General features: G+C 44.2%; 1 protein-coding gene across 6 annotated transcripts in view; it reads left to right on the forward strand.

The window, feature by feature from the left end:
* DYNC2H1 (dynein cytoplasmic 2 heavy chain 1) overlaps window positions 1–23474 on the forward strand; it is a 670805-nt gene that overhangs the window by 493658 nt on the left and 153673 nt on the right. For all 6 annotated transcript variants that reach the window (XM_082683959.1, XM_082683958.1, XM_082683962.1 and 3 more), the window contains 9 exons: window positions 954–1035; window positions 2955–3109; window positions 4187–4324; window positions 8904–9017; window positions 9561–9721; window positions 10340–10463; window positions 11276–11397; window positions 13716–13802; window positions 16552–16678. In XM_082683959.1, coding sequence (XP_082540085.1) covers window positions 954–1035; window positions 2955–3109; window positions 4187–4324; window positions 8904–9017; window positions 9561–9721; window positions 10340–10463; window positions 11276–11397; window positions 13716–13802; window positions 16552–16678 — 1110 coding nt within the window. The remainder of the gene's footprint in view (window positions 1–953; window positions 1036–2954; window positions 3110–4186; window positions 4325–8903; window positions 9018–9560; window positions 9722–10339; window positions 10464–11275; window positions 11398–13715; window positions 13803–16551; window positions 16679–23474) is intronic.

Here is a 23474-nt window from a genome sequence, read left to right on the forward strand (position 1 = left end):
TGGTCGTGAACCATGGTGCTCTCAAATTCTTCGTCAGTTAAGGGCCTTTTTTGTGATGCTGCGTTTAGTCTGGGAGATCGAGGAAATGAGGCTTTGATCCGCACGCCTGGACGTGCTGGGCTTCCTGTCACAGAAATGTCAGCGCTCTGCTACTGTAATTTTCTTCCCAGGAAACTGATAGCTTCTTTCTCTAAAACTTAAAAAAAAATTTTTTTTAGATTTTTTTATTTATTTGTTTGACAGAGAGACAGCAAGAAAGAGAGAGCACAAGTGGGGCTGGGGCAGAGGAGCAGCAGGCTCCCCACTGAACAGGGAACCCCAATGTGGGGCTCCATCCCAAGACCCTGGGATCATGACCAGAGCCGAAGGCAGAGTCTTAACCCACTGAGCCACCCGGGAGCCCCTGGATTGTCGCACTTTCCATCATCATAATGATGTGTTTATGAAACTTGGTCTTATCAGTGGTGGTGTGGCAAAATCTTAGCAGTAGCTTGACAACAGATAGTTTTTAGGATTATCAGTTATGAAATTGTTAATTACCAGTTGTGGAATTATTTTCTTTTAGTTCTTTCTTATTTAGGAAAACTCAGAATCCTTACTATCCCTTTATGCCCTGATGCCAAATAAAACTTTTTATTTTTCATATTTTATGATTTTAAATAGCATTTGTGATTATTTCCTAATTCAGTCTAAATGGATTTCCTTCATTTCACATGGTCTAGTCATTTTCAGGTGAGGTTGTCAGTCATTCGCAATCAACTGGTTGTTGATGTATGTCAAAATTTTATCTAGGAAATGATATTTCTGAAGATGCATATATTCATTATTTCTCTGAGTCTGGTAAGAAACCTAGAAGAAAAGCATTTTTTAAAAAATTCTTAATCTTGATATCGGGTTTATCTAAACTTTATCATACTGAGATGATGTTTGAAGAAATGCTCTTTCTGTTTTAGATCCCTGAAATGTTGTTCAGTGAAACAGATGGTGACGAAAAATATAGCGACAAAAAAAGGAAAGAAGAAAAAAAAACCTCAGGTAGTATTTTGATGAAATTGACTTTGTGAAAGACTTGCCATTTTCTGATGTTACAGATTCATTAAAGGTTCACAGCGATGATGAATTTGAACAATGATAAACTAACATAAAGCTTTCTTTTAAAAAAGGTTTATTTATTTATTTGAGAGTGTAGATGGGAAGGGGCAGAGGGCGAGAGGGAGAGAATTCCCAGCAGAGTCTGTACCGAGGGCAGAGCCCAACGTGGGCCTCCATCCCTGACTGACATCACGAACTGAGCAGAAACCAAGAGTCAGATGTTCAACAGACTGTGCCCCCAGGTGTCCCTAACAAAGATTTCTTTTGATGAAAACGAAACTAAAGCTATGTTTATAAACTCATGTTTATGTCGTTTTATATGGGACCTAACTCCTTAACTATTGTTTACATCTAAGAAGTTAAACAATTACACTTTGCCCAGATGATTGGATGTGCTACTTGCTTGGGTGTCTTTAGCTGGAAGGCTAAACTTTTCTATTAGTTTTCACTTTTTGCTGAGATAGGTCACAGCATGCAGCTCATACATGAAAAGGTTTATGGTGCTCTTTGAGTGTGGATGTCATATTTTCTCAGCTCTACTCTGATTAGTTTTGTCAGTTCCCAGTTCGTTTTGAATGTAGTCTTTTTTAGTATCGTAGCACTTCATTAATTTGCTTATCTAATGATCCAGTCACCAGTTAGTTATTGAACTTGTTTTGCCTGAAGCATGGGGCTGGAAACTGGAGGTGCCTTGGGAGCTCTAGTGTAATGGAGTGTAGCAAGAGTTGTGTTCTCTATCAGCGTAAACTCTGGACCAGTGAGGTGAGTGATGGTAGGAGGTGATATGGAGTGACTCTGAGAGTGAGGGGATGTACTGGCAGTGTTACGGCAAATGGACACGGCAGATGGTGGCAGTTTGGGGAAGACCGACTAGGACGGACAAGGCACTGAGAAACCCAGCAGCTGCTTTACGGGATCTGTGAACAGCCCAACGGCTGAGACGTGGATGTGTGAGAGGTAGAGTAAGAGATGAAGGGAGGGCAGGCGGCTCTGGGAATGACAGGCCTCCCGTATCGCCCTGAGGAATTCGGGTTCTGACTTGTGGGTGATCTAAGGTCCTGGAGAGATGTTAGCAGAGATGTAGCCAGAATCTTACTGTAGAAACACGAGTGTCTGTGTCCATCCTTTTCCTCAGTTACTGGAAACTAGCGGGGTGTAGGGAGAAATCGAAGGCGATCAGAGCCCTGTGCAAGGCCACTGCAGGAATCCAAGAGGAAGGAATGGACAGGGGGTACCCAGCGGCGTTCTGCGGGGGGGCCTGATGACCCGATGGCTGCAGCCGTGAGGAAGGAGGACATGAGGACATTTCTCAGGGTTCTGGCTTAGAAAAGCAATGAGAAGTTGACTTTACTAACCAAGGCAGAGAATGTGAAAGAGCACGGTATGAGGCGATGAGAGGAAGCTAATGTGTTTAGTAACGGATGTGTTCATCCTGCGTGAACTGACTCTTCCTGTTTTGGTTTGGAGGTCCTGTTTTGCCCTGTGTCAAACGACAGTGGATCTGTGTTCCTTGCTTTGGTGTCTCTCTTCCACAAGCAGCTTTTGCCACGTTTGCTCCTGGATTACCTGTTCTGTTATTCCAACTAACTGATGTGCTGTGACAGCCTGTAATTTTCTCTTTCTTGCAGTGATAAAAGTGTTCAGAGGAAACATGTCACAGTGGACAGACAGCACTGAAATTAAGTAACTCAAATACATTAGGAACATAGGAGCTGTGAATTGATGTACCTTTATGCAAAGATGATGCCTCGTGTTTATAGTTCTGTAGGTGGAAGTATCTGGTATGGAATAGAGTTGAGATGAGTTTCTCTCCTTCGTGACGGATCATGTATATATCATATCATTTTGTTTTCTCTTTCCAGTTGATCCTGATTTTCTAAAGTCATTTTTATTAATCCATGAGTCTTGTAAAGCACATGGTGCGACGCCAAGCCGGTATATGACCTTCCTGCGCGTGTATTCTGCCATCAGTAGCAGCAAGAAGAACGAGCTGTTGAAAAGACAAAGTCATCTGCAGGTGCTGTATCGGTCACCTCCAGCCATTGTACTTTACAGTATCTGAGAGTAGGCTTTAGAGTCACCTTTAAAATGAAATAATACCTTATAAAATAATACTTTTATCTGTCACTGGGTACATTCTGAACGGTTGTCTTTCTACATTTCTGTAGTTACAGAGCTTCAACTTAAATGCTGGCTTCGGAAGTTGTCTGAGAGCATGTGCTCTCTAGAGTCCTTGTGTCTCTCTGTTAGTGTCGTAAACTAGGGTCTTTCCTAACTGACCATCCTCTCACGCCTCTGTCTAATTCAGAGCAAGCCTCTAACTGTACTTAGAAGGTCATTCTTTTGCTTCAGTTCTCTGTGCTGCTGTGGGTAAACTACTTAAACTTGCTGACCTGTGACTTAATGGGGTCCGTTGGGTGTGAGTGGGTTAGATGAAGAGCCAGCAGGCTGCTGTCTTCTGTGCTGGGTGCTTGGTGCGTGTTGGCTATGATGCTTTTTGTGGTTACTGTCTCTCCGAATCCTCTCACTTGTTAGGTGACCAACCCCTAACTCCTACTGCAGAGGAGGGGGCATATTTTTCATATATGGAGGAGGGGGCATATTTTCCTTGCCTGGATGACTCATGGGTCGTGGGATGGGGTGCTGTAACGGCCAGCACAGGGTCCGAGGCCCACCCACGAGGCCTTTTACGTACTCAGGGAGCCTGAGAAGTGGAGAAGGTTTGCTGAGTCTTTCCTTGCATTCTGTTTTCTGTCTCAGCAGTTCAGTGGGGAAAACCCTGGTCTTGCAGCTCTCAAACATGTGTCGACTATTCCACTGTCCAGTGCCACTTAGAGCTGTTTGTTTTCTGTGCCTTAGCTTACTGGGCACGCGGCTGAGTGAGTCGTTGCCATGACCAGCGCGGACAGCCCCAGCCCACTTGCTAACATTTGTGTGTACACGTTTTCCCTGGATTCTTTCCTTCTGAAAGATTGCCTCAATTCTTTCTCGAACATAAGAACATTCCGTTGGATGTATATATCCCCCATCTTTATCCATTCATCAGGAGAGAGTGTATAAAATACCTTTCTTTATGCCACTTTGACTGCTGCAGGCTGGTGTGTCTAAGCTGAACGAAGCTAAAGCGCTTGTGGACGAGCTGAGCAGGCGAGCAGGGGGGCAGAGCGCGCTGCTGAAGACGAAGCAGGACGAGGCAGATGCCGCCCTGCAGGAGATCACTGCGTCCATGCAGGTGGGCCGCTGCCGGGGACACGTGCCTGCTGCCGCACGAGGGGCCACGTGTCTACTCACCGGGCTTGAAGAAGTGTTCCCCGTCTGTGCTGAGTCCCACCGCCCGTGTTAGGGACTTGAGCTTTGGCGGAAAAGCAGAGTATTTGCCCATGTTTAAAATCATAGCTCTGTTCTTCTCAATTCGCCATCTGCTGACCTACCCAAACCTTATAAATACAGGAACATTTCAAGTTGGTTTGAATTTGTTGGTAAGCAGCTTTGCTTATCCTCTGCTAGTTAAGTTGTTATTAACTTTTATTTATTATTTTATTTTCTTAAATTATCCCCTTAAGGCTTCAAAGGTTTTTTTCTCCTGTCTTTAATAATCTCAAGATTTACAAAACAAGTCTTTATTCATTTACTTACACTTTCATGGTATTTTAGTGTTCTGATTCTCTCCGCTTCTTGACATTGCCTTTCCTTTGTCAAACCCTTCAGGGGAGAGTTCTCTGTCGGTATTCTCCACGCAGGTGCCGGTCCGCACGCCCTCCCCTGCGGCTGTGGCCACGCCTCTGTGCTGACCACCACCTCATCCGCCCCCTCATCCTCAGCCCTCCTGTGTCATCTGGGCTGCAGACTCACATCCCCAGTCATCTGCTGGGCGCGTCTTACTAGGGGTCTGTGAGCATCATGGCTGGGTCACATTCCGTGGTGTCTGCATTATATCCCCGTCTCCTTTATCTGATCATCCGCTGATGGATGCTTGGGCTGCTTCTGTAGGCCGGCTGTTGTAGATAATGCTGCTGTAACATCAGGGTGCCCGTATCTCTCTGAATTAGTGTTTTCATCTTCTTCAGGTAAATACTCAGTAGTATGATTGTTGGGTCATAGGGTAGCTCTATTTTTAACTTTCTGAGGCACCTCCATGCTGTTTCCCAGAGTGGCTGCACTAGCTCGCATTCCCACCAACAGTGTAGGAGGTTCCCCTTTCTCCACAGCCTCGCCAGCACTGTTGTTCCCTGTGTTGTCGGCAACATAGCTAATTGTTCAAGACAGAACTTCCAGATTATATTAGACTTCCGTTCTCTCAGTCCTTCCTTTCACGAATCTCTCAGTTCTGTAAGTGTACCTCCTCGGTTACGTCTCAGATATGTTTCTCCATCTTCATGTCATGACTGTTAACCTTACTGCAAGTCTAATGCCTCTTTTATTTAAATTAACTTTAGTATTTAATAGACTAATGTATAAATCCCAATAAAACGAAGGGGCACAAAAACTCACAAAATAGTAAGTTTGGAAAGTTATGACTTAAAGACTTACTATTGAGGGGCACCTGGGGGGCTCAGTGGGTTAAAGCCTCTGCCTTTGGCTCAGGTGTTGATCTCCGGGTCCTGAGATCGAGCCCCACATCAGGCTCCCAGCTCATGGGGAGTCTGCCTCTCTTTCTCCCTCGGCTGCTCCCCCTGCTTGTGCTCTCTCTCATGCTTGCCTGCTCTCTCTAAATAAATAGATAAAATATTAAACAAAGGAGACTTATTCTTGAGCTGCAGTTTTCTAGGCCGTGTGATATGGTGTCATGGTGGTCAAGCAGGTCACTGTAACATTAGGAAGTTCAGAAACAGGCTAACGTGCATTTTATTGATTTTATTCAAAATGCCAAAAAATGGGGGAAAAGTCTTTTAAAAAAATGGTATTTGAATATCCACATAGGGAAAAATAAACAAGACCTTTACCTTAAACTTGAACAAAAATTAACTGAATATGGATCATAAATCTAAACGTACAGCATAACATTAAAAACTTTGGAAGAAAACAGGAGAAATGTTTATGATGCTGGGTGAAACAAAGAGTTTATAGATGGAACACCAAAATAGGAGAAGAAAAAAAGTTGATGAAATTGGACCATGTCGAAATTAAAAACTTCTCTGTGAAATACGTTCTGAAGAAAATTAAAAAGCAAGTCACAGACTGGGAAAAATTTACAAAACAAAAATCTGATAATTGACTTGCATCCAGAATATACAGAAACCATTAGAACACAACAATAAAACAAAAAGTCTAATTTTAAAAAGGGCAACAGATTTGAAGGTGCCCGTGGGATAGAGGACATAGGAAGGGTCAGTAAGTGCTCGAAGAGATGCTTGACATGGTCAGTCATCCAGAAGCACGATCCCTTCCTTCCAGACATAGAATGTGCTGCTCCGTTTCCTTCCAGCTTCTCTTGTAATGGGAACACTCCACGCTCCGTTTTGTTCCGGTGCTTTGCAGGTCATCGTTTTCTTTTTTCTGTCTCAAGACTTTGTGGAAGTTGTTGTTCTGCAGGTGACGCGATCTGCCGTGGCTTAGGTTTACTTCTGTTCACTGTGTTGGACACGTGTGGCTTCTCCCCCGGGACTCTTCCCTCCCCGTTCCCAGGAAGGCTCCCTGCCGTGTGGGGTCGGGACTTCCCTCCCTCCATGTCTCTGTCTTCCCTCTCCAGGATGCTTAGTACTTGGACTGTGGGCTTCCCCTTCTGCATCTCTAATGTTCCTATGCTTCCTCAACTTTGTCCTCCTCTTTTTGCTCTACTTCCTTTAAAAGTTGCCCGTTTTCTAATTCTTCTCATGGGTGTTTCATTCCTGCTGTGATGGTATCTCTCAGGAGGGTCCTTAGCTTCACGCATCCCTTTTGTCGGTCTCTTTCATTGATGCGTTAGGCCTTGGGGGATACTTGCTGGGATCTTCTGTTTCCCAGCTGTGTTTTCGTAGGTATTTTCCATACTTGATTGTTTTATTCTTATTCACAAGAGAAGCTTTCTTTGTAAGTTTGGTCATCTTCACTGGAGATCTGAGGGTTCTCAGGGACTGTGAGCTTTACAGGAGGGTTGTCTAGACTGACTCAAATAACAGAATCAGGATTTCCCCTGATATGCCTGAAGAGTTCCATTGGCACCTGGGAAACTCCCCAAAGTGGCAACATTTCCAGATACGTGATGGTTACGCACAGACTCAAGTGTTTCTAGGATTTTATCAAGTACCTGACCTGGTCAGCAATGTAATAGAAAGTCAAGTGTAATTTTCATGCTGTAAAACTTGAGCATCACTTTTTCCTCAAGGTATTTTGGGAACAATACAAATATTTATGTAAAGCAGACAGCCATTTTTATTATTAAAAATACCTGTCACATACTTACCTCTGGAGTAATTTGAGATAGGAAACCCACGAAGTCTGTGAGAAGGGTGATGTTGTCTACGAAAGGAGGCCGTTGAGCAGTGTGTGCGCCCGGTGAGCTGTGGGCCGTGGTCACACGGGGATGGCTGGGCCGCTCTCTGGTCGGGCCGCTTGCAGATGGGTTTTCTACAACAGTAACTAGTGGTATTGTCTAGCTGAGATGCAGGAGAGTGGCAATTTTGCTTAGTTATAAGAAGCAGACATTTTGGTTCATCATTTTATTTCGAAGTCCAGTCTGGAGAGACAGCTAAATGTAAAACCGTGTGAACTTCCAAAGCTTGCAGCTCCGGGTTTGTGACATAAGGAAAGTACAAATTCAATACCATGAAATCTCGAGGAGGGGTAACTTCAGTTGGTGGAGCAGGTTAAGAAAAGAAGCAGCACGTGAGCTGGGCCCTTGAGGGAGTGTCCCTGTGCGGTGGAGAACGGGAGCGCCCACCTGAGGGCGCTGGTGGGGACTGGAAGGTGGGCAGTGGAGCACCGATGGGCCTGCTGGGCAAGGGGGCTGACAGGGAGACTGCAGAGGGGCGGGCCAGGGCCCTGATTCTCGACTTCGGCTCCAGATTGAAACCACCTTCGTCTTTAGATATTTCTGGGCCCTCACTGCACCCAGATGAACTATTTTAATATATTTTGGCAACAGAGCACCAGGGGTTGGTGTTGAAGCTCCCCGAGTGATTAGAATGTAGCTAAGAATCGTTGTGAGGGCTCTTGAACAGTTTCCTCACAAAATTTCCTCTGGTTTTTCAGTAAGCATCGACAAACCAGATGGAATCAGGCACAATCATCATCTTTATGTATGCGGGATTCTGGATGTTTGCACGGCCAAAAACACCTGGCACCAGTATATAATTTAGTGTTGGACTCTGTACTGGTTTTTGTTGATTTATTTACCATCGTATTATTTGTCACAATTTCAACTTTTGTCTACAGTAAAGTATGGAAACACAAAGTTTTAATATTCTCTAGTCTCTCAGGATTGTTAGTCTTTGCTGTTAGAATTATAGAAGATTTTATTTTCAATTTTTTCATGTATGAGATGAGCATAGTATTACTAACATCTGGATCATTCATTGCAAGTGTTACATGTGTCTTAGGATAATTTTCTCAGTTCTGCAATTCTGAGTTGCTTGATTTTTATATAAAAGCATTTATTGCTTTGCTCTTCAGAAAAATTAACAACAAATAAAACGTTGAAACTTTCTGATAATAAACATATAGTAAATTATAGCATTCGTTTCCCAGGCATTTTAGAAACTCTCACGTCAATTAACATTAGAAAAATATTTAATAGAAAATGTTATTTTAAGATAACTTATATTTTTGATATAATGCTTTAAAATACTGAGTGCATGAAAATTAATTGGAATGCCATTTAAATATTCCCATAGGATGCTAGTGAGCAAAAGACAGAGCTTGAAAGACTGAAGCACAAAATTGCCGAAGAAGTTGTTAAAATTGAAGAAAGAAAAAACAAAATTGACGATGAATTAAAAGAAGTGCAGGTGAGCTCCAGTGGACATGTGGTTGGAGCCGGGTCTGACTCCCAACTGTGTCTAGGAGTCCTAGTGGTGTTAGCAGCTTGGCCTAGCTGTCGACCAGGAGAAGAGAGTTTTCACAGAGGAGAAGGGGTTGGGGAGGTCTGCGGGGAGAAGGAAGGTCATCAGAGACTATCTGTATCTTCCCTGAACCATGGTGTTCGTCTAGGAGAAAAATGTGCTATAGGGGAATTAAGTCAAACTCTTGGGCCCCTTTTTTGGTTCCTTACTAAGTTATCAGCCAGCTGGTTGTAGAATGTAAGGAGCTTCTTGAAAATGGCAAATTGTCTCAAAACAAATTGGATTTTTCTAAATTAAACTCCTACAGTCATGGTGGCAAGAATGTGAAGATTTTGTATTTTGTGTGTTTCAAGGCATTTTGATGTTTGAAGAGAAAGGGTATTAATAAGTCGAGTTGTTTTTAATAAAATGACAAATATGCAATAACTTCTAGAGTTAGTGACTTTTACATATGTTTTTTGAAAATAAAAAGTGGTCTTTTCTTTTTAGCCTCTAGTCAATGAAGCTAAACTAGCTGTTGGAAACATTAAGCCCGAGTCTCTTTCAGAGATTCGCTCACTGCGCATGCCGCCCGATGTCATCAGAGATATCCTAGAGGGTGTTTTAAGGTTGATGGGTATCTTCGACACGTCTTGGGTGAGCATGAAAAGGTAAGTTCTTGAATTTGTAAAAAATGTTGTTATTTCACAAGTGAAATGCACATTGATTGGTTGATTCATTTATTTAGATTTTATTTTTAAGTCATGTCTACAACGCACAGGGGGCTCGAGCCCACACTCCCTGGATTAGCAGTCACTCCCTGGATTAGCAGTCACGGACTGAGCCAGCCAGGTGCCCCTTGTTAATATTTTTAAATATTTCTTATATTGTTTCTTGAGCTGTGCCTCATTAGTTCCCTAGTTCCACACTTGGCTATAATATTTCAAGATACTGCATGTGATCCTCTGCCAAGATCTACATTTTCCTTTCTCCAGAATAAGTGACATGAGTGTCCACAGAGGGAGAAAGGAATGCCTGAGATCCTGAAGAAATCTCAGTAAATGTGGTCATTTCTTTGGCCAGCACCAGCACAGAGCACTGTGTTGCCTGTGATTTACTGAGGGGAGAGCATCGTCCCTGTTCTCAGACGCTTGCACTCTTGGCAGAGTGAGACCAGGGCGGAAGGGGTGAGGGCAGGGCCCCATAAATAAGCCGGGACGTAAATCCGTGTTCCTGTCAGAAGTGACAGACTTTGTGTAGCCTCATTTGAAGTAATGTTTTGATTCTAGTTTCCTTGCAAAAAGAGGTGTAAGAGAAGATATAGCAACTTTTGATGCACGAAATATTCCAAAGGAAATAAGAGAGAGCGTTGAAGAACTTCTTTATAAAAATAAGGGATCTTTTGATTCAAAGGTAATTTTTAACAGCTGTGCTATCTGTTCCCTTCCCACACTGCATAATGTTCTGCTTGTTGGAATGTGATGACTTTTCATTACTGATTATTTACACTGTCTAAAAATTAAAAGTGGAAAAAAAAAAGATAAGCCGTAGGGATTCTGTGTCAGAAGGCTTGACTGCAGATGGGGGGCAGGACTCCGGGCTGGGGCTGGGGAGCACCGTTAGTGTCCTATGTGCTGTTGAACCTTCTGACCTGCTGGAAGTCCTCTGTCATGTCTTGACTTCGAACTTGCCTGGTCTGTTTCTCTTTCTTCCTTCCTGCATATTTGTCGTATAATGACAGATACCCAGCCCTACAGTACTTGCATCTCATTTTAGTGAATAGTTTGATTTCCAGGATTCTGATATTTTTTTAAGACCTTTTATTCAAAGTGTCACGTGCAGCATCTCTGACACTGGTAACCTGGTTTCAGAGTTGCTTTTATCCAGTAAAGATGTGTCCCGGGGCCAGAAGAGGAAGAACCGATGCTTGGTCATCGTTGTGGACAGACACGTGTTCATTACAAACATAGCTAATGGAGTGCTGGTATTGATAAAATATCATTATATTAAATATCTATGTGGCTCAAAAACATTCATTTTGAAGCAGAAGTTCAAGGTTATCTTAATGAAAATAATAATTCGCATTATTGTTATTTTAACTGTCAACCAAAAACTTCATTGGGGGGAATAAATTATTAAATGCTTAAGTAAAATAGACTAGAATTACCTTTGCTTTTATTTGAAATGACATTAGGGTGCTGGCTAACTTGTGCTGCATTTTCCAGAATGCAAAGCGAGCCAGCACGGCGGCCGCCCCTCTGGCCGCGTGGGTTAAAGCCAACGTGCAGTACTCCCACGTCCTGGAGCGCATCCGGCCGCTGGAAGCCGAGCAGGCGGGGCTCGAATCGTGAGTGAGAGCTGGTAGAGAGAAGTCTGACTGTTGCTTAATTGCCACAACTTAATGACTTAATTATTGGGGTTTGTTTATGTTTTATGTCTTGTTTATATCTAAAAAGACAGCTGACAACATCAAAACATGTAACGTGAATCAGTTAAATAAAATTCAATGTCAGACCAAAAGAAAAAGCAATTAAAAGAAGGTAGAGAGCAGAACCAACTCATTTTTCCCCTCTGCCATTACTATGTTGTTGGGAGGATAATTGGTGCAAGTTCTTTCACAGAGAGCTAACATTCTGTGAATGAATTCTACTGTGGTACAAAAAGTAGGTTTCGGAAAGTTAGGGTCTTTTGATTTGTGTTTTCCTTCCAAGTTCGAGGAAATGTGTTATATATAATTCACAAAACATGGTCTGGGCAGGTAGGGGGACAGTTTCACATTTACTTTGGGGCTCACTGCTTTAGCTGGTGGTGTTGCCCAAGTCAGCGTTGGTTCTAGCGCAGAACAAGAGACAAGTTACATTCTCACCTGATATACGTGTGACCTCATTTCCTCTTACCCTGGACGAGGAGGTTGTTAGCCACCCGAGCTGCTTTTTCTCATTATACTTATGTGAAGTATATGTGGGTTATATATATGTGCGGGTTATATATACATGTGATGTGTGTATATATATATGTGTGTGTGTTTTATATATATGTGGGTATGTGTGTGTACACATACATACATACACACATATAATATATATATATATATTATATATTATATTATATATATATGGGTTAATTTGTCACATATTTTTGTGTAATGGATAATGTCAGGTTTTACCCTGATTTAGAGTAAGTATTTTTCACAGCTGAGACATACTGTATCTTAGGGGTATGTTTCCTTTCTTGCACATCTTTTTGTTTTTTTTAATTTCCTCCTTGTTAAAGTTAACTATGATTTGTATGGACATACCACATATTTACCCACAGCCTTAAAACAGAAGCTCACCCACATTCAGAACCTCTGTGTGGTATGTGTTCTTCCTTTCTGTTCTCCCCCGGAGCCTCCTGTCTTGCTCTGTGTGGGCCGTCCCCCCAGGCCTGCGACTCAGAGCTGCTGTCTTGACACTTCTCTTCACCAAGGTTCCCTTCCTCTCGTTTCTGATTGTGTTCTTTTGTTTCGGGTCCTACTCTTTCTTAGGGTAGTCCTTCATTTTTCTGGAACACATCCTCCACAGTAGAAAGGGTATGTAGGTCGAAAAACGTTGTGACATCTTGCCCATCTGAAGTTACGGGTGTTGCTGCTGTGTCTGACCAGTGACTGGGCTGGGTGTATGACATTAGGCGAGCAGTAGTTTAATCTCACGGTTTCGAAGGCCTTATTCTATTACAGTAGTTCTCCAAGCGAGACCCCCAGAATGGCAGCATCAGCGTCCCCTGGGAAGTTGGGAAGATCGCCCCCTTTGAGCTCTGTCCACATTGAGTCAGAGGCGCTGGGGGTGCTGGGTGCGAGGCCTTGCACTCTGTTCTGAGAAGTCCTTTAGGTGGCTGTGCGAAGCGCATGCGCAGCACTGGGGGCGGGTCGTTTCCGCCTCAGCAGTGTGGCATTTTTGCAGGGAGGGGGCGAGCCTAGTCTTCTTCTCTGGAAGAGTCTTCCTACTCTCTGCCCGGGGTGTGGGGCGGGGGGTGAGGGTTCTAAGCCCGACTGTCAGGGATGAGTTAAGAGGATGGTCCCTTCTCATGTGGGAGGGGGTCTGGGGTTGACGGGTTGATGATACCAGCTATTGGAAGACTCTCTGTGTTCAGCTCTGTCACCCTCAGAGGCTCTGCTGTCCCTGTTCCCCAGCATTTGGCATTCTTCTTTGGCTTTTCTTCCTGCAGCCCCTGAACTTTTGGTTTTTGCATTCCATTATGTCACTTAACCATCTTAACCATCTTTCAAAAAAAATTTTTTTTTAGATTTTATTTATTTGACAGAGATCACAGGTAGGCAGAGAGGCAGGCAGAGAAAGAAATGAAAGGAAGCGTGTTCCCTGCTGAGCAGAGAGAGCCCGACGCGGGGCTCGATCCCAGAACCCTGGGATCATGACCTGAGCTGAAGGCAGAGGCTTAACCCACTGAGCCACCCAGCCGCCCCCACTTTTCAAAATTTTATTAAAGCTACTCCATTGAGGTCCTTTTCTCTTTCATTCTCTTTATCTTTGCACATGAATACCTTTTTTTTTTTTTTTTTTTCCGCTCCCTTGGTTTCATTTTGGTAGGGCTTTGGAAGGGATAGAAGAGGCTGTTTCTGCTGTTATTGATATATAAAATAGAGTAACTTATACAATTATATCTTAGAAATTTGAAGAAAACTGAAGACAGAAAAAGGAAACTAGAGGAGCTTCTAAATTCTGTTGGCCAGAAAGTATCAGATCTCAAAGAGAAGTAAGTTAAGTTTAAAATGTATTTTGAAAAAAGAATGCATTTTGGATATTTGAAAACATACCTCAACTAATGTTTTAGTTTTGAAAATCTTAAAATCATTATTTTCACTTCCTTTAGTGATTTATCACTTTCAAGTCGGGAAGCATTTGAAATAATACTGAAGGTTTTCCTTTTTTCAGCAGTGACTTGGAATAGGAACAAGTGTATTTGCAGTCGGGGAGCTGTCCCTGTGTCTGCTCCTGAGCACTGGGGCCCCGGGCGGAGGGCTGGGATGCAGGGGGTCACGGGCACAGTCCTTAACGCTGTCGTCCACATTGCCGTGCTCTCCAGACTGCCTCCCGTGACCTGCAACCTGCCTGACGCGCAGGGTCTCGTAAGAGACTGTTCTGTCCTTTTAGCTTTGTTCTTCTGAGTGTTTAAAAACATGTTCCCTCATGCAAGATTGCACTTAAAAATTGGGAAGTGGGAGAAGATGTGATTAAATACAAAACTTTTAGTTTTGTAAGACTCGAACTTTTCTAAATACAAACCTTTTTTTAAGTGATGTGTTCCATTTTCCTTCCTTTTTTATGGAAGAAATATAGATTACTGTACCAAGAAAGAGACCCATCAGACTGAAAACTATTATTTATTTTCTCCACACAGGAAATAATCATCTTGTTTATGCTTATATATATTTACTTGAAGAGAAAAGAAAAACCAGAAAAGAAATCTTAGACCCATACATCCAGTGTTTTCAGTATTTCTGAATTTTTTTGATGTTATAGATAAGGAAAGAAACTTCATCATTTTTTTCTGGGTGTAATTGGAGAAGCATGAGAAACGTACTTTTTCCTTGCAGTGTCATATGCTGAGAGCCTGTGCTTACTCTTCAGCCAGGTGTCCAGTATTTACTGGGTCATTTGTAGGTGGCAGCCGTGTGTTGGCTGTTGTCCTGGACACTTTACGTATGTGTCATCGTTAGTAACTCACATAAACCTGAGGAGGGGATGGATATGCTTTCATTCTGCACGTGGGGAAGGTGTGTGCGCCTGGCTTGGACAGTCAGTCACCGACAAAGCTGGCAGTGGATTATAGACTATCTCACTCTCTAAAGTCCCTGTTGTTAATCACGGCACCATCCTGTCAGTATTGTGGGAGGATGATTTAAAAAAAAACCTTCAGAATTTGAATTTTAAGTAAAATGGAATGGCATTTTCCAGGTTAGAGTCACTATTAAGAATAAGTCAATGCTAGTTAATAGCCGTTTACTTGATCCTTAATTAAGGTTTAACCGACCCTAGGTTGTGAGTGACAATCTTACATTCTTGTATAGGCCCGAAGAAAGAAGAAAGAAAAATAAGTGTGTTCTATCAATTTTATAATTCTAACTTGACAGAATTGAGACATTTGTCATTTTAGTGCAACTTATACAGAAACATGCAAGTTAGCTTACCTCAGCGAGTGCCTACGGCAGAACCTTGTGCACAGCCTGAGCTGCTGAGTTGGGTACGTGTGGTCTCTGCTTCCCGGCCTTGAGCAGAGCCATGCGTAGAGCCTGATGAGGGGCCAGGAGGCTCTCTAGCCCACGCTCTCCAGTACGGTAGCCACTAGCCCTTGAAGTGTGGGCAGTAGGACGGAAGAGAAATTGAATTTCAGATATTGTTTACTCTTAGTTAATTTAGATTAAAGTAGCCACATGGGTCTGGCGACCACCATACTGGAAAGCCAAGTCTGGCTCCTTTGTATAGTGAAGAAGGTGCTGGGCACTCGGAGAGGCCACAAGGTGCGCACTGCAAGTCCATGGAGCGTGGCGTCTGATGCGCCCATCTGTGCACTACACACCCCTGCTGCTTCCGGGGGGCAACCGTGATGCCACCTGTTCAGACAGGCCTGTTCTGAGGATTACATGATCTGCTTTTTCGTTGCTGCTTATTGTTTTGTTTCTCATGCCTCACACAATCCTGGGCATTTTCTAAGTACTTACATATTTGTTGAAGGACTAGGTAATCAGCTGGAATGTTACTGTTTCGTTTCATAAAACAACAACCTTGTACAAGCATTTTTTTTTTTTTTAAGATTTTATTTATTTATTTGACAGAGAGAGATCACAAGTAGGCAGAGAGGAAGGCAGAGAGAGAGGAAGAAGCAGGCTCCCTGCTGAGCAGAGAGCCTGATGCGGGACTCGATCCCAGGACCCTGAGATCATGACCTGAGCCGAAGGCAGCAGCCAAACCACTGAGCCACCCAGGCGCCCTTGTACAAGCATTTTTTAAGGAAAATAATTAGAAAGGGCAGTTATAAACCTGGGCAAATGGGTACATGGGGAAAATATATATGTATTGGGTTGGATATTTGAAATGATTTTTAAACTTTTATTTATATTTTTGATAGGTAGATATTTGAAGGAGTTAGAATACAAGCGAGGAAGGGATAAGAAAGGGGCTAGAAGGGTTCCAGGCACGTGGCACATCCTGAAGAAGCAGGTAGAGGATAGCGTGTTTGTCCTTTCGAGGCTGACGTGAGGTTTGAACGATGGAAAACTGAAGCAGCTGATGGGGCCTGACTTCCTGGGCCCTGAACGTCACGTGAAGTTTGTGCGCAGATCCACGCACTGGTGTGTCTGCTCCGTGGGCGATAATCTTGAACACGATTACTATCAGTATTACCGTTAACTACATTCTTAGACAAAAGCTCACTTTCCTAAGGATCATTCAGTCAAATCTCTCTCACGTCCCTTTGCCTTTAACTGATGCTACTGTTGTCACAGATTCCAGAGCAGGACGTCAGAAGCCGCCAAACTGGAAGCTGAAGTGAGCAGAGCACAGGAGACAATCCAGGCCGCCCAAGTTCTCATCAGTCAGCTCGACAGAGAGCACAAGCGCTGGAACGCTCAGGTGTGCTGGGCGGGGGGGTGGTGGAGGGTGACAGAAAGAGAAGCTCCCTTTAAAACACACAAAACCCACAGTGTAATGTATTCAATAAGAAAAGGAAACAGGAGGACAGTAGCCGTGCACGTGGAGCTGGCTGAGGGTCAGCAGTGTAGACGTTCGTGGCCATAACAGAAGCTTGTCATCAGGCAGAATGTTTCTGTGTGAGGGCATCTGAGGGTCGCCTGTTTTCTGGTCATTGTGTGTGTCACCGGCGGGATAGCAGGGACGAACATGACTTGAGGGGAGGTATGGCACTCTCTGGAAATCCTGTTGGACTTGCCTATCTGGGACCACAAGCTGAGGATTGGACACTCTTGGCCACTTACTTCTACAAACACTCTGTTATTTTGATTTTACCCAAGTGCTGTCTCTTTTTTCTTTCTCTTTTTCTTTTCTTTTCTTTTTTTTTCTGGTTGGTTGGTGGGTTTTTCTTGAATCCATTGGATCCCCCCCAACTGGACTGTCCTGCGTGCATCCAGGACGGCATGGTCCCCCTCTGGGTTCCTGTCCCTGCAGCCATCCTGGGGGCACTTCATTCAGTCTTAGCAAGGTCCCCTCCACCAGAATGCCAACCAGAGCTGTGTTTCTAAACTGCTTAGCTCTGTGGTGTCTGTTTTTTGGGTCCAGGCTTCATTTTCCTTTTATATTTATTTATCTTGTTACTGAACTGTAGTTGACTTGCGTATTACATTAGTTTCAGGTACACAACATCGTGGTGTGGCACTTGCGTGCATTATAACCTGCTCAGCACAGTAGGTCTCGGTGCCGCCTCTCATTTCCACGGCATTATTAGAACATTACCGACTGTGTTCCCGGCACTGGACGTCACATCCCGTGACGACCTTATGTTATAGCTGGAAGTCTGTCCCTCTTAATCCTCTCCACCTGCTTCTCCCACCCTCCGCTCCTACCCCTCGCATCTGGCACTCCTCAGTTTGTTCTCCGTAGTCACGAGTCTGTTTCTGTTTTTGGTTTGTTTGTGTGTTTGTCTTTTAGAGTCCACATGTAAGTGGAATCATGTGGAATTTGTTTTCCTCTGCCTGATTTGTTTCATTTAGCAGAATATCCTCTAGGGTTCAAAGATTTCATTCTTTGTTATGGCTGAGTAATAACTCCATTGTGTGTGTGTGTGTGTGTGTGTGTGTGTGTGTGTTCTTTATCCATTCTTTTTCTTTTTATATTATGTTTTTTTATTTTAATTCCAGTGTAGTTAACGTACGGTGTTACGCTGGTTTCAGGATGCACTATAGTGACTGTCGCTCTCGGCCCGCAAGAACGACTCGGAGACTCACGTAGCGGCGAACCTTCTTCTTTAATCGCTTTTTTTTTCCTCTCCCTTTTACCCTCGGCGCATGCGTTTTTATATAGGCAGTGTTACCCAATCACAATGCAGTGCTCATGCACCTCCCGCCAGAGTGGACCTAAATGAACAGCCAATCATATTCAGTCCCTTACGGCTCTTAGAGTAGGCCTCCTGTACCGGCTCCCGACATCTCCCCCTTTTTTATTTATTTATAATGGCTGAGATCGTGCCTGTCTTAGGTTGCCAATCCTCAGCACACATGCTTACCCGTCATCGGGTACTCTCCCTGGTCGAAGAGCCCCTGTCTTAGGTTGCTATGGTGTGGGATCAGTCTTACCCGTCTTTGACTACCGATCTAGCATACTTAGCCATATCTGGGGGGAGGTACCAGCTTCAGGAGCCATCATGGCTTGAACCATGAGGTGTTATTGTCATTGATTGCGACGGACACAGCCACACACCCAACGTAACATTAGTATGTTAGCTGTGATTAAGAGAACAGCCATGGCACCAAGTCCGGCCCACTGTTTGAGGAACGAAACAGATTGCTGTAACATTTTTTCCACTCACTAACAGGTGCAATAGTTACTTTGGTAGAATATGGATATAATTTGAGCTCGTAATTGCTTAGTTAAATTTTGAAATTGACGGTTCCAGGTACCATTAAGCATTCTTCCCAATTGTCTAGAGAGGTTAGTTGCTAAGGATAAGTTGTTATGAGCTATAGGGGTGATACAAAGTCCGGCCATATTATGTATGCATCCTAATTGACACAATTGACTCTAGGATATCAAGTTGTTCCTGTACAAGATCAACCCTTTGATTTACAATAAGGATCCCAGCATGCAAATGTCCGTTAATTTGTTCTTGCGTAGCCAATGCTTCAGCGACCATTCCTGTGACGTTGTTGAGCATGGCGGCTGTCTGTACCGAGGTTGTCAACGCTACCGCGGCAGCAGTAGCAGCGGCGGCGGATGCGATAGCTGCAATAATGGCTGCTGTTATTCCAAAGTCTTGTTTATGTCGAAGCAGCACCGGCAGGTTGTCGGGGTTCACAAGAGAGACTAGATGATGTCATCCACAGGATCCATGGGCTCCATGGCCACCAATCTCGTGAGCCTCTCTGGCACCCAGATGGGTGATGGCGCATCCTGTGGGAAAACACAAAGAGATCCTCGGTGCCATCGAAGCACCGGGTCTGGGCCTTTCCATAGGCCCGTAAGTATATCTTTCCATTTTACCATTGCTTGCGTATGCTTTTGTTGCCCCCAGTGTCGCTCTGCTGCAGAGAGACCATCTTGATCTAGCGTTAAAAAATTTAAAATAAAATTTACAAGGTTTGTGAGGTCATTAGGTGTTGAGTAGCTCTCCCCTATTCCCCCTTTTTTAATTTTTTGTAGGGTAGTTTTCCATGTTAGGTGTGCTCGTTCTACAATTCCTTGACCTAGGGGATTATATGGTATGCCAGTGCTGTGTTGGATATTATAGCATGCTAGAAAATTTTTAAAGGTATTTGAGGTATAGGCCGGGGCATTATCTGTTTTCAGACTTTTAGGTATTCCCCAGCACGCAAAGCTGCGTAGGCAGTGGCTCATTACATTTTTTACATTTTCACCCCTTAAAGGGGTAGCCATGATGATTCCGGAGCAAGTATCAATGGTAAGGTGTAAGTATTGTTGTTGACCAAACGAGGGCACATGAGTTACATCCATTTGCCAAAGATGGTTGGGCATAAGGCCTTTAGGGTTTACACCCAAGGAAGGCGTCGGAAGATGAACACAACAGTTGCCACAGCTTTTTACAATGTCACGGGCCTCTGCTCTTGATATATTGAATCTTGTTTTTAGCGTTAATGAATTCACATGCCATTTCCTGTGATAATCTTTTGCTTCTTCTATTGCTCCACAGAATTCAAACCTTGCATTATTATCAGCTATTCTATTTCCAGATGCTACTGGTCCAGGTAGCTCAGAATGAGCCCTTACATGCCCAATATAAAAGGGGGCTGGCCTTGCCAGCACCGTTTCTTGGAGGTTTTTTAGTAGGGAGGCGATAGGTGATTGGCTTGCTGAAAAAATTGCTGTCTCTATCTGCCTAACGGCTAGTACTGCATACTTACTATCTGAATATATATTGATGTTTTGATTGTGAAACCTTTGTAGAACCAGCATAATGATTAATAGTTCTGTTCGCTGTGCCGATTCACCTGGTACTACCGCTGTTATGACTTTTCCCTCAACCACATAAGCGCCTGTTCCTTTCTTACTGGCATCAGTGAATATAGTGATGGCATTGGCCAAGGGCTCTGATTTGCAAATTTTTGGCCAGATAAGATGTGTATCTTTACAGAACTCAATCAATGGATGTGATGGATAATGATTGTCAAATGATATGGGATAGGATGTCGCCAGGATGGACCACTCATCTATAGTGTTCACAAGGGTGGATAGCTGGCTCTTGTCATAGGGGACTATGCATGAGTCGGGTAGCTTCCCGAGAACTCGTATGCCAGTCTTGATAACTTTGCCTGCCGTTATTGCCACAGCAATGGGATAAGGGGTGATGATTCGGGCAAGACTATTATGTAAATACACCCACTGAAGAGGCCCACCTTGCCATAGTACTCCTGTGGGCGAACCTGGGGATGGTACAACAACGGCATAAATTGGTTTGTCTAGATCGCACCTATCTGCTGTAGTCGAAGCCAATCTTTCCTCAACCAATTGTAGTGCCTTTATAGCCTCGGGCGTGAGCGCCCGTGGAGAGTCCAATTTGGAGTCTCCTGGCAAAATATCAAATAATGGTTTTAATTCTGCATTTGTCAGTTTCAGATAGGGACGAATCCAATTGATATCCCCCAGGAGTTTTTGGAAATCATTTAAGGTCTTTAAATGATCTCTGCGAATTTGAACCTTTTGCGGCTTTACTGTGGAGTCAGTGAGTTGTAGGCCCAGATAGTCCTTTAAATTTGCTGTTTGTATTTTCTCAGAAGCAACAATTAGCCCCCACATCGCTAACTGTTGCTGCAGAAAGGTGAATGCTGAGGTGAGAACCGATGTATTGCTATGACAGATTAGGATATCATCCATATAATGGTAGCAGCAAACATCTGAGAACTTATTCCGTACTGGCAAAAGAGCCTTGCCCACATAGAGCTGACACATAGTGGGACTATTAGCCATACCCTGAGGGAGCACTGTCCATTCATACCGTTGGTCAGGCTCGGAATGATTAACAGCTGGCAAGGTAAAAGCAAACCTCTTCATGTCGTCCGGATGGATCGGGATAGAGAAAAAGCAATCTTTAATATCTATAACAATAGAAGGCCAATCTCTGGGCAGGGCAGTAACAACGGGGAGGCCCAGCTGAACAGGCCCCATTATTTGCATCTGATCATTTATCTGTCTCAGATCATGTAATAATCTCCATTTTCCTGACTTTTTCTTTACCACAAATATAGGGGTGTTCCATGGGGATCTTGATTCACGTAAATGCCCTGCCTCAACTTGCTCTCTAACTAATTGTCTAGCAGCCCTCAGTTTTTCTGTAGTTAACGGCCACTGAGGCACCCACCGTGGAGTACTTTCCTTCCAATCTATTTTTATTGCCTCAGTGGCCGCTGGGGAAAACCCTGACCTCCCATGGGTGTTGGGTTAGGGGTCCCTTGCCCCTTGGGCCCGAGACCTTGGCCTGGAACATATCCCATGGCTTTCATCATGTTTCTTGCATTTTCACTATAATGATTCTCAGTAGTTAATACTATATTCATTTGCTCTAACACATCTCGTCCCCAAAGGGTTACAGGGAGAGAACAAACATATGGCTGAAAGACTCCTTTATGACCCTCATCATCTTCCCAATCTAAAGATGCTGCGCTGACATCTGGGCTGTGAGCAATTCCTAGTCCTCTTAATGTTTGATTGGCCTTGACAAGGGGCCATTGCTTTGGCCAATCAGCTAAATTTATAATACTTTTGTCTGCCCCTGTATCTAACAGCCCCCAGAAGGGTTTTCCTCTTATTTTTAAGACTGTCATGGGCCTGTTGCTCATATCCATAGTCAGACACATCAAGTCATTTCCTGTTGATCCAAGCCCTCCATCTCGCAACCTTCCTGTAGACTTATATCTGTCATGGTGGCTGGGCAGGATTAGGAGTTGAGCAATCCTATCCCTAGGGTTGATAATGGTGATGCCTCTTGGAGAGGAAACTAACATTTTTACTTCCCCTGAAAAATCTGGGTCAATAACCCCTGGGTGGATAACGAGACCTCTAAGAGTGGTGGAACTTCTACCCAGAAGTAATCCCACAGTACCCTCTGGCGGGCCCCCATGGAAATCCGAGGGCACCGCCTGCACACCCATTTCAGGGGTTAAGACCATTCGGGTGGTGGCACGCAGGTCAAGTCCGGCTGAGCCTGTGGTGGCTCTTCTGGGTCTGCAGGGGGAAACATCTGTCTCGCCTTCTGCGGCAGCCCCATGACCGCCCCGTACATTTTGTTCGGGCCCCGGGGGGAAAGGCCCTGCTTCCCGTTTTTTGAACTCCCCCAATTATTTGGTGGCAGCCGATTTCCGTCCATATCAGTGACTGAGCGGCAATCGCTAGCCCAGTGATTCCCCTTTCTACATCTGGGGCATAGCTGTGGTTTCGGTCCTCCATAACCTTTATTTGGATGCGCCTCTTCCACCTTCACAAATTGGACTGGTTGACTCTGTCTTCCTCCTCGTGCCTGGCTGTTGCGCTGTGGGCAGTCCTTTTTCATATGACCTTCTTGCCCACATAAGAAACACCCTTTGGTCCTAGCCCCATTTGCACCTTGCAACGCTTGTGCAAAAGCAGCAGCCATGACCTGGCCCTGAACTAGAGGTCCTGTGATATCCCTGCAGACCTTGATATACGCTGACAAGTCTTTCGCTTTCCAGGGTCTAATGGCTTCTCGGCACCATTTGTTGGCATTTTCAAAAGCCAATTGTTTAACTAGGGGCATAGCCTGGTCTACGTCCCCAAACATCCTACCAGTGGTTTGTATCAACCTGTCCACAAAATCTGCATAGGGCTCATTCGGCCCTTGTAGCACTTTGGATAACTGTCCTTGCAAATCTCCAGCACCCCTTAACGTCTTCCATGCCCTCAAAGCTGCGGTTGCTATCTGGTGATATACCCCTGGCGGATAATTACTTTGTGCCTGTGACCCAAAATATTGTCCCGCACCTGTTAACATGTCTAGGTTCCACTGTGGGTTACCTGCTGCTGCATTTCTTCGCGCCGTGTCCTGGCAATTGTCCTGATTCTGAATCTTCCATTCTAAATATTGCCCACCAGATAAAACTGCTCTAGCCAAGTTACTCCAGTCTTCAGGAGTGAGGTAAAGGCTACCTAGTGTTTCAACCAAAGAAACCGTAAAAGCAGCCTGAGGCCCATAGGACATAACTGCTTCCTTCAGCTGCTTTACGAGTTT

The sequence above is a fragment of the Mustela nivalis genome (assembly GCF_964662115.1).
Source record: "Mustela nivalis genome assembly, chromosome: 9".
Classification (NCBI taxonomy): domain Eukaryota; kingdom Metazoa; phylum Chordata; class Mammalia; order Carnivora; family Mustelidae; genus Mustela; species Mustela nivalis.